Source organism: Solanum stenotomum, chromosome 8, assembly GCF_019186545.1.
Source record: "Solanum stenotomum isolate F172 chromosome 8, ASM1918654v1, whole genome shotgun sequence".
NCBI lineage: Eukaryota > Viridiplantae > Streptophyta > Magnoliopsida > Solanales > Solanaceae > Solanum > Solanum stenotomum.
In genome coordinates this window covers 56,098,940-56,111,476 of record NC_064289.1, presented here as the reverse complement: position 1 = coordinate 56,111,476, position 12,537 = coordinate 56,098,940, and the positions used below count along the sequence as shown (strand labels likewise).

General features: G+C 34.5%; 3 protein-coding genes across 6 annotated transcripts; 1 reads left to right on the top strand and 2 right to left on the bottom strand.

Annotated features, from left to right (window-relative positions):
• Positions 1–125: 125 nt before the first annotated feature.
• On the bottom strand, positions 126–4,515 carry LOC125875116 (uncharacterized). Of its 2 annotated transcripts, none has more exons than XM_049556201.1 (7): positions 4,386–4,508; positions 3,476–3,507; positions 3,294–3,356; positions 2,073–2,159; positions 1,116–1,204; positions 596–646; positions 126–505 (listed from the first exon to the last, which is right to left on the bottom strand). In XM_049556201.1, exons 1-7 carry the CDS (start codon positions 4,457–4,459, stop codon positions 485–487), a joined length of 417 nt encoding a protein of 138 aa, XP_049412158.1. In that variant the 5' UTR covers positions 4,460–4,508; the 3' UTR covers positions 126–484. The 2 variants fall into 2 exon arrangements, with proteins under 2 accessions (XP_049412158.1, XP_049412159.1); XM_049556202.1 differs by having other exon boundaries at positions 396–505; positions 1,116–1,215; positions 4,386–4,515.
• Positions 4,516–5,139: 624 nt separating this feature from the next.
• LOC125875113 (mediator of RNA polymerase II transcription subunit 18) lies at positions 5,140–10,160 on the top strand. 3 transcript variants are annotated; one of them, XM_049556196.1, is made up of 6 exons: positions 5,140–5,326; positions 6,846–6,932; positions 7,107–7,206; positions 9,113–9,170; positions 9,250–9,606; positions 9,716–10,160. In XM_049556196.1, exons 2-6 carry the CDS (start codon positions 6,897–6,899, stop codon positions 9,813–9,815), a joined length of 651 nt encoding a protein of 216 aa, XP_049412153.1. In that variant the 5' UTR covers positions 5,140–5,326; positions 6,846–6,896; the 3' UTR covers positions 9,816–10,160. The 3 variants fall into 3 exon arrangements, with proteins under 3 accessions (XP_049412153.1, XP_049412154.1, XP_049412155.1); XM_049556197.1 differs by having other exon boundaries at positions 5,192–5,328; positions 6,877–6,932; XM_049556198.1 differs by lacking the exon at positions 5,140–5,326 and adding an exon at positions 5,514–5,589 and having other exon boundaries at positions 6,877–6,932.
• Positions 10,161–11,436: 1,276 nt separating this feature from the next.
• Positions 11,437–12,236, bottom strand: LOC125875115 (glycine-rich protein 23-like). The gene has a single exon (XM_049556200.1). The coding sequence runs from the start codon at positions 12,145–12,147 to the stop codon at positions 11,677–11,679; it is 471 nt and encodes a 156-aa protein (XP_049412157.1). The 5' UTR covers positions 12,148–12,236; the 3' UTR covers positions 11,437–11,676.
• Positions 12,237–12,537: the final 301 nt, after the last annotated feature.

The following is a 12,537-nucleotide window of genomic DNA, read 5'->3' as shown; positions in this document are numbered from 1 at the left end:
ATCTGTATGAAGTCCAGAATCACTAGTAACCGTTAGTCAAACATACAACATGGCCTTGCACAAACAGCCTGCCATACTGTTGGAGCTGGCTATAGAGACCATGATAACTGCAGGTTTTACCATACCAATAAGAGGTGGTACTAGTCTTAGCTTCCATCCTCCACCACCCTTGGAATACAGGACAATATTTCATCTCGACTTTCAACTGTTTTTTGAAAGGAAAAAGAACAGCTATATCGATACACTTTGTTTAGAATACAAATACAAATAATTGGAAGCAGAAGCAGAGGGCAGAAGAGCATTGCTCGCACAGCTAGAAGGATATCTGAATTAGAATTGCCTGTAGTTGTATCACTAATATTTTCAAGTAAAATGTAAGATTCGAGCAAAATCTTCCCCCAATAACGTATAGATAGCTTCTGAACAACGGGAAAGATCTTCCTTCGTTACAGCCCTACTCATCGTATCCTGTTGAACGTCTTCATTAACTAATTATTGACAAAATCTGCAGTCACATTGATGTTAGTCAGGCAGTAACAAAGAGAAGGTTGAATTATAAGATTTATTATGCTTAACAAAATAGGATATAACATACCTTTTCACTGATTATGCGAAATTCTTCCTTTTCCATTGCCTTGTCAAGTTCCTGACAGACGATAATACAAAAATTGAAGCAGCCATTAACATACCTTTGGTTTTAACAAAAAAGGTATCAGTATGAGCAAGAGACAACAGATATTTTGTTCCACCACAGAAAAATTACTACTTGTTTCCTTCAAAAGATTTCCACAATACACCTGTTATAATCATGCGTAGGATTTAATGATTCCTAACGATGAATTCTATCTCTTTCACTATCGGCATTTGGTATGGATATCACTTGGAGATAAAAATAACAATGAATAAGAAAGAACAATGGTTTTGGTTGTGTCACTCGTGTATCTACGTTCCATCTACAGTAGAAGAGAAGGTTCTATCAGAAAAAGTATTTATTTCAGTTATTTTCTGTTAGCATTTCGACAAAATTAGACATATTGTCCTTTGACTTGATTTCCTACAGTAATAAATATTAGAGTTGCACATAATCGGATATTAAGTAGAGCTATGGTACTTACATTCTCTGCATCCAAAGAAGAATCCAAGTTGTATATGAGTTTTTGAAGCTCTTTGTTCCGTATAGCCTCAAGAATTTCTGAAGAAGAAGCTGCAGCGAAGCTATAAAATGTCATGGGGGAAAGAACGATTCAAGAAACAGAATATTAATTTGGCACATAATTGAGAAGTTCCTTCGATGCTACAAAAAGTGCAATTTATAGTATAATAAATAGGTACTCCTCTTGGGAGGATTGGCATAAGCGTGCCTATCAATGGGCTGTAAATCTGATTAAAGAATTTTTTATAACAGTAGTGTCCTAGCTAGCTTGTGCTTGACTAATTTTACGAGGTATTTCTACCTCCCACCAGTACAGATACCAGATAACTAAAATCCACCAAGGCTTGGACAGATGAAAGGAATCACCTAGTTTTTTTTTTTTTGCTACTGGGAATTAACCTAAGACGGCATGTTTCTCAACCTACTTTATTGACCACTATGCCACATCCTTAAGTTACAAAATGATAAGCAGCCCAAGCTTTGACAATAATTGTTAGCCGTGTCTTATCCTCCTATGATAAAATCACAGCTGTCTCATCAATGTGCCAAGCCGATCATCAAAAGTCGAGACTCCTCAGATAATTACGCTAATCCCCTCTCCAAAACGGAGACATAGATTATGGATGTTAGGTTACATTAGAAAGCAAAATCAGTCTCTTATCAAGGTGAGGTTCTTAAGTGAAAACAATGGGTCAAACATAGATGCTGCCTCATCCCCGGCTTCCATACATCCTGATTTCGTCCCTGGTCTAAATCTTCAAGACGTAGACTTGCTTCATATCAGGAAATCATATAATTTCAAAATGATTTAATGCAATGAAGCAACCTTGACTTTTGCATAAAATCATATCATAATCACACTGGAAGCGACATGAAGTCTGAATCATTCATGTTCTCACAACACAATTTTGCGACATACCTATAGACTCTAGTTGCGACTGATTGACCGCTTCGCCTGGCTCATCAACATAGATTGGCTTCTCCACATGCAATGCTGGAGCAGGAGCTGACAGAGATAGAGTGAGGCATGTTACTTTCTCAATATTAGCATATTATGCATATTAAATGAAAACAACAAATAGTGCCAAAATTCTACCAGCTGAATTCTCACTTTTCACGCAGACAAGTTGGAATCGAAGTGTAAATTGTTTACACAAGTCAGTTTTTGATGGGAAACAATTGGCAAGAGGGCAAGTGATGAGAGCTTGCATTTCATGCAAATACAAATATCTAGTGCTGTTTGGAGAAAATAACAAAACAGTGCCTGAATCTCTTTAGCTCATGGAACTCGACCACATTTACATTACGTCCAAAACCAGCAATTACAAACCCTATGCACAATCCACGAACCAAATAAGAGCCCTCCACTGAAACCTCCACAATTGCTTCATCCCATCTACCCCAGCAACCTCCTCTTTTTGCAGCCATTAAACCAACAGCTTTTAAGAAATACCCAAATAGTGGATCTTTACTTTCTTGCATCCTTTTATAGATCTCTTAATTTATTTAAGGAAGATGTACAAGATACTGATAATAAATAGTTCAATAGCAAGATGTATAGTGCGGGACTATGATAGAAAATCTAACCCAATTGAGGATGCTACATTGAAGAAATTGTAAGTGGCACTAGTCTAATAACACAACAATTACAACTACACACATATAGCAGGTCTGATTTCCCTAGAAAAGAAGAGGAACCTTGGAACAACAGTAAAGTTGTTTCTATGTGACCTATACGTCATGGGTTTGAGTTGTGAAATTAACAATGATGCCCACATCAAGTTAGGCTGCCTACACTAAACCCTTTTGGTGCAGCCCTTCCTTGAACCCTACATGAATACGGGGTGCTTCATGCACTGGACTGCCCTTTTTTTTTCTTTTGGGTTTCTTCGGAAACTCATTTGTCAAAGAGAAGGCTGGTCAGGTATCACCACAAATGCAAATGGCTATTGAACATAATGCACCACCACCCACAAAAAGGATAGCTAAATGACAAACAAATGATACTAACAAAGACAATAAACTTAAACTACAGTTAATGAGAAAATATATATGCATATCATTCACATTCTCATTATGGTTATACAAAGATATAACAACGAAAAAAAGTTCAACTTTTTATTAGAGAAGCCATCCTTACCAAGTTTTTCCTCAGAAACTGGTTCTGATTCGGGTTCCGGTTCTGGTTTCCCACATGGAATTTCTGCATAACCCACAAATAAGCTCATGAAAAGACCAATTTGTATACTATAAAATACAAAAACCACAAGTATAACGCATAAGAATAATTAGATTCACAGAATATGTTCATAAAGAACATACCTTTATGCTTCTTGAAACAAACCAAAGAACAACTGCAAGATCAAAACAACCAAAAAAGAGTACTTATAGGTTTATCAATACTCAAATCTCTAGTAACAAAACCCATAAATTACAACCCAATAAAAACTACTACTATTACACCCTCAATCCCAAACAAATTGAGTTCACTGTATTCACAGGCAATCCAATATTTAAGTTTTATGAGTTCAACCTTTAGCCATCGTTTGATAGCTAGTAAAGAGGCAACTTAGTTATACAACATTTGGTATTTAGTTAGAAAAGTAAGTTATTCATGTATAAAAGTTTGCAATTTAGAAACCCGCATAACTAATACATATATAATTTACAAAGAAATTTATGTATTATTTTATGCCAGGCATAAGATAGATAACTTACAAATGCATAATTCTAACCAGCTACCAAACGACACCTAAGGTTCTTTGCAACAAATTCATGTATAAAAGACTGCACTTTAGAAATCCGCATAGCTAATACAAATATAAGATAGAGAAAATTTATGTATTATTCTATGACTGACATAAGATAGATAACCAACAGCGGCATAACTCTAACTAGCTATCAAACGACACCTAAGGTTCTTTACAATTAATTCATGTATAAAAGTCTGCAATTAAGAAATTTATGTATTATTTTATGCCAGACATAAGATAGATAGCTAACAGCTAAATAATTCTAACCAACTACCAAACGACACCTAAGGTTCTTATCTACAAATTCATATCTATTTGCTACAATTATGTTGTTTTTCTACACATAAATTTATACTCTGAATTTTGTATGAATAATCTATATCCATTCCCCTTCCGTTTAAACTAAAAAAAAAAACTCAAAACGCAGAATTAAAATTTAAATAAATTTCAGAGATAAAAAAAAAGATGGAAATATTTACAAGGGGATGAAGCAATTGGGACACTTGTATTTCGACTGTACTTCATCACATACTTGACATTTTTTCGATCCCATTTTTTCTTCTTCTTCTTCTTTGTTATCGAGGTTTTAGGGGTTTTTTGGAAGAGATGGAATGTTAAATTGCAATATTGGTCCCTGAATTTAGAGTTTAGATTCAATCAGGTGCTAACAATTTTATCAAATAATACTTTGAGTCTGCTGAATTAATTATGGGCCTAAACTCGAATTCGGGTCTAAAACCTTTTAAAATATATACTTCTTCTTCACTTTGTTTTTAAACCATTTTCTCTTTCTCGCTTAGTGAGTACCTCTTTCCTCTAATACTAGTCACTTTCCGTAATAGGTATCAAGTAATTTTATTCAGTCATATAAAATGAATCCGCTAATAGGATAATTGTCACTTTTCATAAAAGGTATAAGTCATTTTATCCACTCATATGGAAAGAATTTGCTAGTATTTTTCAACTGATTCTACGGAATACTAATCCCTTTCCGCAATAGATAGCAAGTAATTTTATCCACTCATATGGGAAAAATCTGCTAATATTTTTCAGTTAATTCTACAAGATACTTGTCACTTTCTCCGATAGGTACTATCATGTCAATATTTTCAACCACTTGATTGACCATTAGTCCAAGATACATCTCTTAGTTTTGGTTTCTCTCAGCTATAGCTTGCATTACTAAAACCTTAATTTTACAATTGGTCCTTGTTTGGTATGGAAACCTAGGTTTCTAGCTAAAAAAATATTTCTGTGGCACGTTGTTATTGTTGATTTTTTTGTTATGTGATTAATTTATTTCGAGTTACTTGGTATAAATTGATCGTCTCTCTGCCTGTTTAAGCTTTCCAACTATTTTGTTGATCGAATTTTTGCAGCTCAGATTGGGGAAAAAGTGAGACTGCTTCAACTGTTCAAGGTAATTCTTTCAATTTTTTTGCTCTGATGTTTTATGTTTAGTTCTACAATGCTAAATGGTTGTGTTTTATATGTCATACAATAGTGTGTGTACTTTAAGATGATAAAATTTGGAGTTTCATGTAGAAATTTTGAAAAACAGATGCCTAACAATAAAAATAAGTTAAGCAAAGATCAAATTTGTACAGGCACTAGAACAATCATATTTTGATGCCAAAATAGTCGAAAAAAACCTTAGGCAACATATACCATATAGTCCAAGGTATTGTCTTTTCTTCACCCATTCTTCTCCTTTTCCATTTTCTCTTTATTTCCTCCATTTTTGCAGTCATTCGTTGTTTTTGCTAAGCGATTGCAGTAATCTTCATCAATTCAAGCTTTAAAATTGGATTTTGTTGAATACTTGTTTGTTCATGCCTGTGAATTATTCTGATTTTTGTTGTTGGTTACCTGCTGCTTCTGTTCGTGGACATTTAAGTTATGTATATATATAATTTTACTTTAAGATAGAAGGAAGGTGTTTGATCGTTTAGACTATAATGTACTAGTATTAGTAAATGCTTGAGAACATGCTCCATAATATAACAATGACAACAACATACCTAGTGAAATTCCACAAGTGGGCTATGGGGAGGATAGGATGTATATATGCTCTCGTACGTATGTAGAAACATCTTCGCCAAACAGGAGTTAAGCTATGTGTCCAAGTGACTAATTTTTCCACATGAAAAGAATCTCCCATGGTGGAGTGACTTCATTGATAAAACTTGATATCATTCCAACATTACTACCTATTTCTTTGAAGAAACTTAGTAAGGTTAAGGTTGTTTGGTCATAGCCTAATGAAAGGAGCAGATTTGACAGTTTTTGGTGCATATTGGATCATTAGAAGTTTGATGCCTAAAATCTTGATGAAAATTTGGATGTACCAAAAGACAAGTATCATGACAAATTTATAATTTGGATGTACCAAAAGACAGTTTCTGGTGCATATTGGATCATTAGAAGTTTGATGCTTAAAATCTTGGTGAGAATTTGGATGTACCAAAAGACAAGTAACGGCAAATTTATAATTCTAAAAAGGATCATAACCTACTTCATGTTACTTGAATGACCTTTCTTCTAGTTTAAATAAACATTTATTTCTTCTTCAGATTATGTACAATTCAATCATGTTGGAAAATAGTTTGAGACGAACTAATGCTAGGTGAGGCGATGATGCTCATATTAAATTTATTGAGTTTGTGAACAAGAGATTGGAAGGAAATAGACCAAATGCTTATATATCTAATTATGGGTGGAAAAGGCAAAAATTGAAGACCACCCCAAAATAGGGGCAATCCGAGCAAAAAACTCAAACATTCAATCCAAAAGTAAATTCATATTAAAATCCATTAATCTTCAAGCAATGCACTTCTCATATGAAGAGTGTCAAGTGCCAACTCTGTTATGATTTTGGTTAGGTGTTAGCTTGTTCCTTTTTACTCTCCCGTTAAACTTAATATCTTTTTGGTTCATAGGTATGTTCTAAAGAGTTCTTTGCACGTGGATTTGAATAAATTGAAGTGGGAATGGAGTGTGTGGTTCAGGGAATTATTGAGACTCAAGTAAGTTCCTGGAGTAATGATAAAACCTCCCTCTATTTCTCTTTTTTCCTTACTTAATATTTAGGAAGGTATGCTACTTGTAAAAAGTGGTCCTGCTATACTACGGCACTTAATGAAACAGTTTTTGGCAATTGATTATTGAAAAGATTTTGACAGTGCTAATCATACTTGCAGCATGTTGAGGCCCTGGAAATTTTGCTTCAAGGGCTTTGTGGTGTACATAAACAAAGCTTAAGGATCCATGAACTGTGCCTTAAAAGTGTTCCAAACCTAGGTAAGTGTGTTTTCTCTTTGAACTATTATGGAACTAGGAACTAACCCAATGGTCATGTATGTACTGATGTGATTGAGGCAAATGCTCGCAACCATCTATGCATTCGTAGGGAGGTTTTCTCACCTTAAAGTTTGTATATAGCTGATATTTTCTTTCTTTTTTTCTATTGTCCATCTTATTCTAGTTGTACTGCAGTGCTGCATGTCTATTATTGAATGGAATTAGGTTCAAGTATGTTTCACTCTCAGTACATCTGATTTATAGGTCGAGACCACATGGTTTTTGCTCATTACCTTGTTGAGTGCCTGGTTTTCTACAAAAGTGTTGCCTATCATGGTTTTGTCAATGATACAGATGTGATTCTTTGCGATGATGTACATGTTGATGAGTGTAACACCGGAGTATTAAACAATGCTCGTTTTCTGTTAAAGGTAGTATGACAGATGTTGATCCCACAAGGATTGAGTTTCTACTATGCTAATTAGTATTGCTCAATTGCTATTTGAGTAATCAGATAAGCAGGCGGAATGTTTATGACTAAAATAAAATATAAATAAGAGTTTTTATGACATGAACAATGGTGAAAGAGTATGCATCAGTTCATTAAGGACGAGTAGAATCTAGACTTCACTTTATGATTAGTCTATGGTGTTCATTGTCCGCCAATTCAATACTGATCTCTAAGTTATAAGTGCCTCTCTCTATTACACTCAACATGTATGACCTTAATTATTCCTCTCGCTTATAGTAATATCTAAGGAATCAGAAAACCTTAAATTCAGAGCGCCTTCAGCCAATCACCTTCCAAGTCACAGGCGTATATCTCGATTACATCTAACTACTATAACCTTCTTGGCTAAGTGTATTTCTTTTTATTATACAATTAGTCAAGGTATCATTGTGCCTTAAATATGGAAAATGGTTGATTAATTAACCTTGAATCCACAAATAGATATAGACCCTTGTGGTTGTCTACACATCATCACAATTCATAAGTATGTTTAAGACTGATTTCTCCTCTTGGTTAGACAAGGAAAAAAGCAAATTATGATCATTCAAACGTAATTGGGAAAATAATGGAGTCCAACGACCTCTCTGGACCAGAAGTTTGAGTTGCAGAAAAAATGGTTTTAATCAAATTAATAATAAATGTAGGGAGAGAATTAATCCATAGAGTTAAAATTATAATATCCGTCTAAATCCAACTAGCAGAAAGTTACTCTATAGTGGCGTTCAATCCAAATAATGAAGTATTAAAATCACAAAAATTACAAAGAGAGTAAAATATGAGAAGAAAAACTCCTCAAACCTTCACTCTCTTCCTTTGTACTCTAATTCTAGTGTTGGATCTCTCTTCCCTGCTCTATGCTGTCAAGGGTCGTGCAAAAACTTAAGGATCCTAGCTTAGGATGAGTATTAGGACTTGAGAGGTTAGGGTTCAAACCACTTGAAATTCCGAAATTGCGCACTTACAGTTCTCATTCACTAGGTAGTGTGCAATTAACAGCAGGGCGTGCAAGGGAACACTCACTCCCTTGTGTTTGCAAAATGTTGGTTCTCAGGTTGCACAATTGTGTACTTCAAGTTGTTTCGGTGGCCTGAGCACCTGATCTTTGAATTTTTTACAGCCCAAATCCTCTCTAATTGCTTTCTAGCATGTCGTGCGACATTACCTAGACAAAATGAGCAAAAGTGAGGATTCACACTTGATATCTAGTTTTCACCTAATTGAGAAGCATAAAATGGACCAAATATTGCTTGTATGATTAACTATTATACTCCAATCACATGTCATATCTTGTGTAAAAATCATTTATGCCTTCTCACATTTTTTCCTTTTCTCCTTTCCTGCTCGTTTTGTCTTTGGGTTATTTTAACCATGTTATCTGCTGCTTACCATTCTCAGGCTTAGTAGCATCAGACATACGGCTCTTATGTGATCTTGAGCAGCCAGAACCTGCATGGTAAGAGATCCAGTTCGTCCTGCGCCTATCTCTTGGGACACTTGAAGCCTAAGTTTTTTTTTTATGTGATTAAACATAGGACTGTTAGACATGTTGGTGGTCCGATGAGAGGCGCTGGTGCTGAACAAATCTCAGTCTTGGTGAGACCAATGCAAGAAAGCAAAATAAGCAAGAATGCATTACGCTTATTTTATTCACTTGGCTACAAGCTAGACCACGAGCAGCTGAGAGTCGGTTTTGCATTTCATTTCCAAAGAGGTGCCCAGATAACTGTAACAGTTTCATCCATCAACAAGATGTTGAAACCTCATGCTATCGATGATGCAGTGCCTGTGACACCGGGCATACAGCTAGTTGAAGTGACTGCACCAGCTTCATCTGAAAATTACAATGAAGTTGTTGCATCTGTATCGTCCTTCTGTGAATATCTTGCACCGTAAGCATCTTTATATTGGTTTGTTGTCCATAAGAATTGGCTAGTTGTACCTGGTATTATATATGTGATCATCTGGTGAAACATACAAATGGTTTCTTTTGTTTTTCAGGCTCCTTCACTTGTCAAAACCCGGTGTCTCAACAGGGGTTGTTCCTACTGCAGCTGCAGCTGCTGCATCTCTCATGTCTGATGGTGGAGGCACAAAGTGACTGAAAAAAATGTAGTATTACTCAGTACCATTTTTCTATCTTACATTTTTGTTGCGGTTATCATAGCTGAAGGAGGAGACATATTTCGCCATGCTCAATGTTTGTCCTTCTGTAATTGACGTTAAATACCTGATCATCGATATGCAACAGTGCTCATGCATAGAATAGAGTTATAATACCCTTTGGTATTGAAATTGCGAAAAAACAAAGCACAGCAGTGCTCTCTTTGATCTATAATTGTTTCTCTTTTCTTGTTGATGTGTTGTGCTCAAAGCACATGAGATGTCTAAGTGTTCTTGGTCTGTGATTATATTTGGTTCTTTGGGCAGTAAGCTCAGTTTTAAATACTGTCTTATGTGAATGTTGAAGATTCCGAATACTGTCTTAAGATTAGGAATGAGATTATTCGAAATAAAGAAAGAGTAACTTTTGTGGTAAACATACTTCATGTCTCCAATCTTTGAGGGTGATGTCAAGAGTTTTGGCTAATGGTGGTAGATATGATCTACCCAATTCGAATAAGTTTGAGAATGATCCATTTATTATTGCTCGTTCAATTCATCTCATTTTAAATTGATATGTCATCCAAATTGACTCGTAAGAAAGTTTGTCAATATATTTTTTTGTTTGATATATCATTTATATCCACAAGAAAGAAAGAAAAAAAAAAGAGTTGATTTTAGGTACTTACAAAATTATAGAACAAGCAAACAAATTAAAATTTAACAAGAATTGAGCGAGTTGAGTTATGACTCATTTTTTTAATTCATTTTAATAAATTTTTTAGTAGGTTATTAATTCAACTCATTTTAATCTGTTTAAATTTAACATAACTCATTTGTTTGACACCCTTAATTTCAGTCACTAAAATATCATGTGTAGATCTTTCCAAATTAATTAAGCATTGCATATTCTTGCAGAATTATGAAAATCGCAGTGTGGAAATAGTTAATGACACTGATATGGTCATTTACAACTTTTTTTAAAAAAGAAAAATTAAATTATCGTACAATAGCATAACCTTTATATTGATGAATAAAAACACAAAGAACAAATCATAAGCTCGACCTACTGTTCCAAATCGCAATCAACAATTGCTTTGCAAAAAATAATGCTTGGACAAAAATTATACAAATTTTGTACAAATATACAAGTTTTTAGCATGAGATAAAAAAAACAATTATAACATATCATCTAGATCAATTTTATACAAAATAATTTTTCCTCTAATTATGTCTTAAAGACTTTATTTGTATGAGATCAAATCTATAAGCCTGAATGACTTTCGATGAGAGGTGACCATGCCCAAAAATAATTCACTCCTCATTTGTAATACTCCATTTTGCTAATCACATTTATGTGTGAAGATAAATATTGTGGTCTCGCTTATAGGTGTCATGTAATTAAAAAAAAAAGATTTATCACTTGGATCTACTTATTCACTATCATTTTTATACCTCATTCTAATTTTAGTTGAGATAAAATGATGAATAAAAATATCATTTTTATACCTCATTCTAATTTTAGTTGAGATAAAATGATGAATAAAAACAAGTAGGTAAATCATTTTAGTTGAATCGATCAATATTAAAATACAAGAAAAGAATAAAGTGTTAACGGCGTGTGAAAGGTAAATCTTTTATTAAACTAATACCGTGTAATAATAAATAACACAACATTCAACACTAGGAATAATTGGAAAATATGTCAATACATTGCAAAAAGTTCACACAAACTCAAACCAAAATTACAAAAAAAAATAAAAAAAATTACTTTCTTAATGAACTTTAATACCCAAACTTGCATGAAAAATATAACTTCAAATTATAAAATGAACTCATGAAATATTCTTCTCATGGTCTCATGGCTTTGGAAGACTTGCACCACTACAAGGTCCACAACCTCCACCCGACCCCCCTCCTCCACCAAGTCCACCACCACCACCACCCAACCCACCCAGTCCCCCAACACCACCACCCAACCCACCTAGTCCCCCAAGTCCACCACCACCCAACCCACCTAATCCACCAAGTCCACCATCACCACCCCCCAAACCACCTAATCCACCAAGTCCACCACCACCACCACCCAAACCACCTAATCCACCAAGTCCACCACCACCCCCTGCCCCACCAAGACCTCCTACCCCACCAAGTCCACCAACACCACCTACCCCACCCCCAACACCACTAAATCCTCCAACACCACCAAACCCCACAAAATTCTTTTGATCAACAAGTCCTTTCTCACTTGGCACTTCTCTAGCTCTTGTGGTACAAACAATTGCTAATAAACCAAGAAAAATAAAAACCATTGACAACTTATTAGCCATCTCTTTAATATACTTTTTTGTCACCCTTAATATCTTTTGCCTTTTCCTATTTTGGTACCTAAGTGTATTCCTTGAGTATCCTTTTATAGGTAAAAATGTATTGGTATGTTGGTGGAGAAGGGATGCAAACATTAAATGGGATTCAATGCAATATATAATAATATCATGCATGGGTCTTTTTTTTAAATGGTCATTCTTTGAACAAAAAAAGTACTTCTAATTTGAAAATAAGTAAGTCATTTTCTTTCACAACTATCCCAAATTCTTATAAGGTCATAACATTACTCTAACCAACACTTACATTATTATCAATCTATGATATTAAAATATTCCATCAAAATACTATCGACGAAAAAAATAATATGATGCATGAAGCATTTCATATTTATG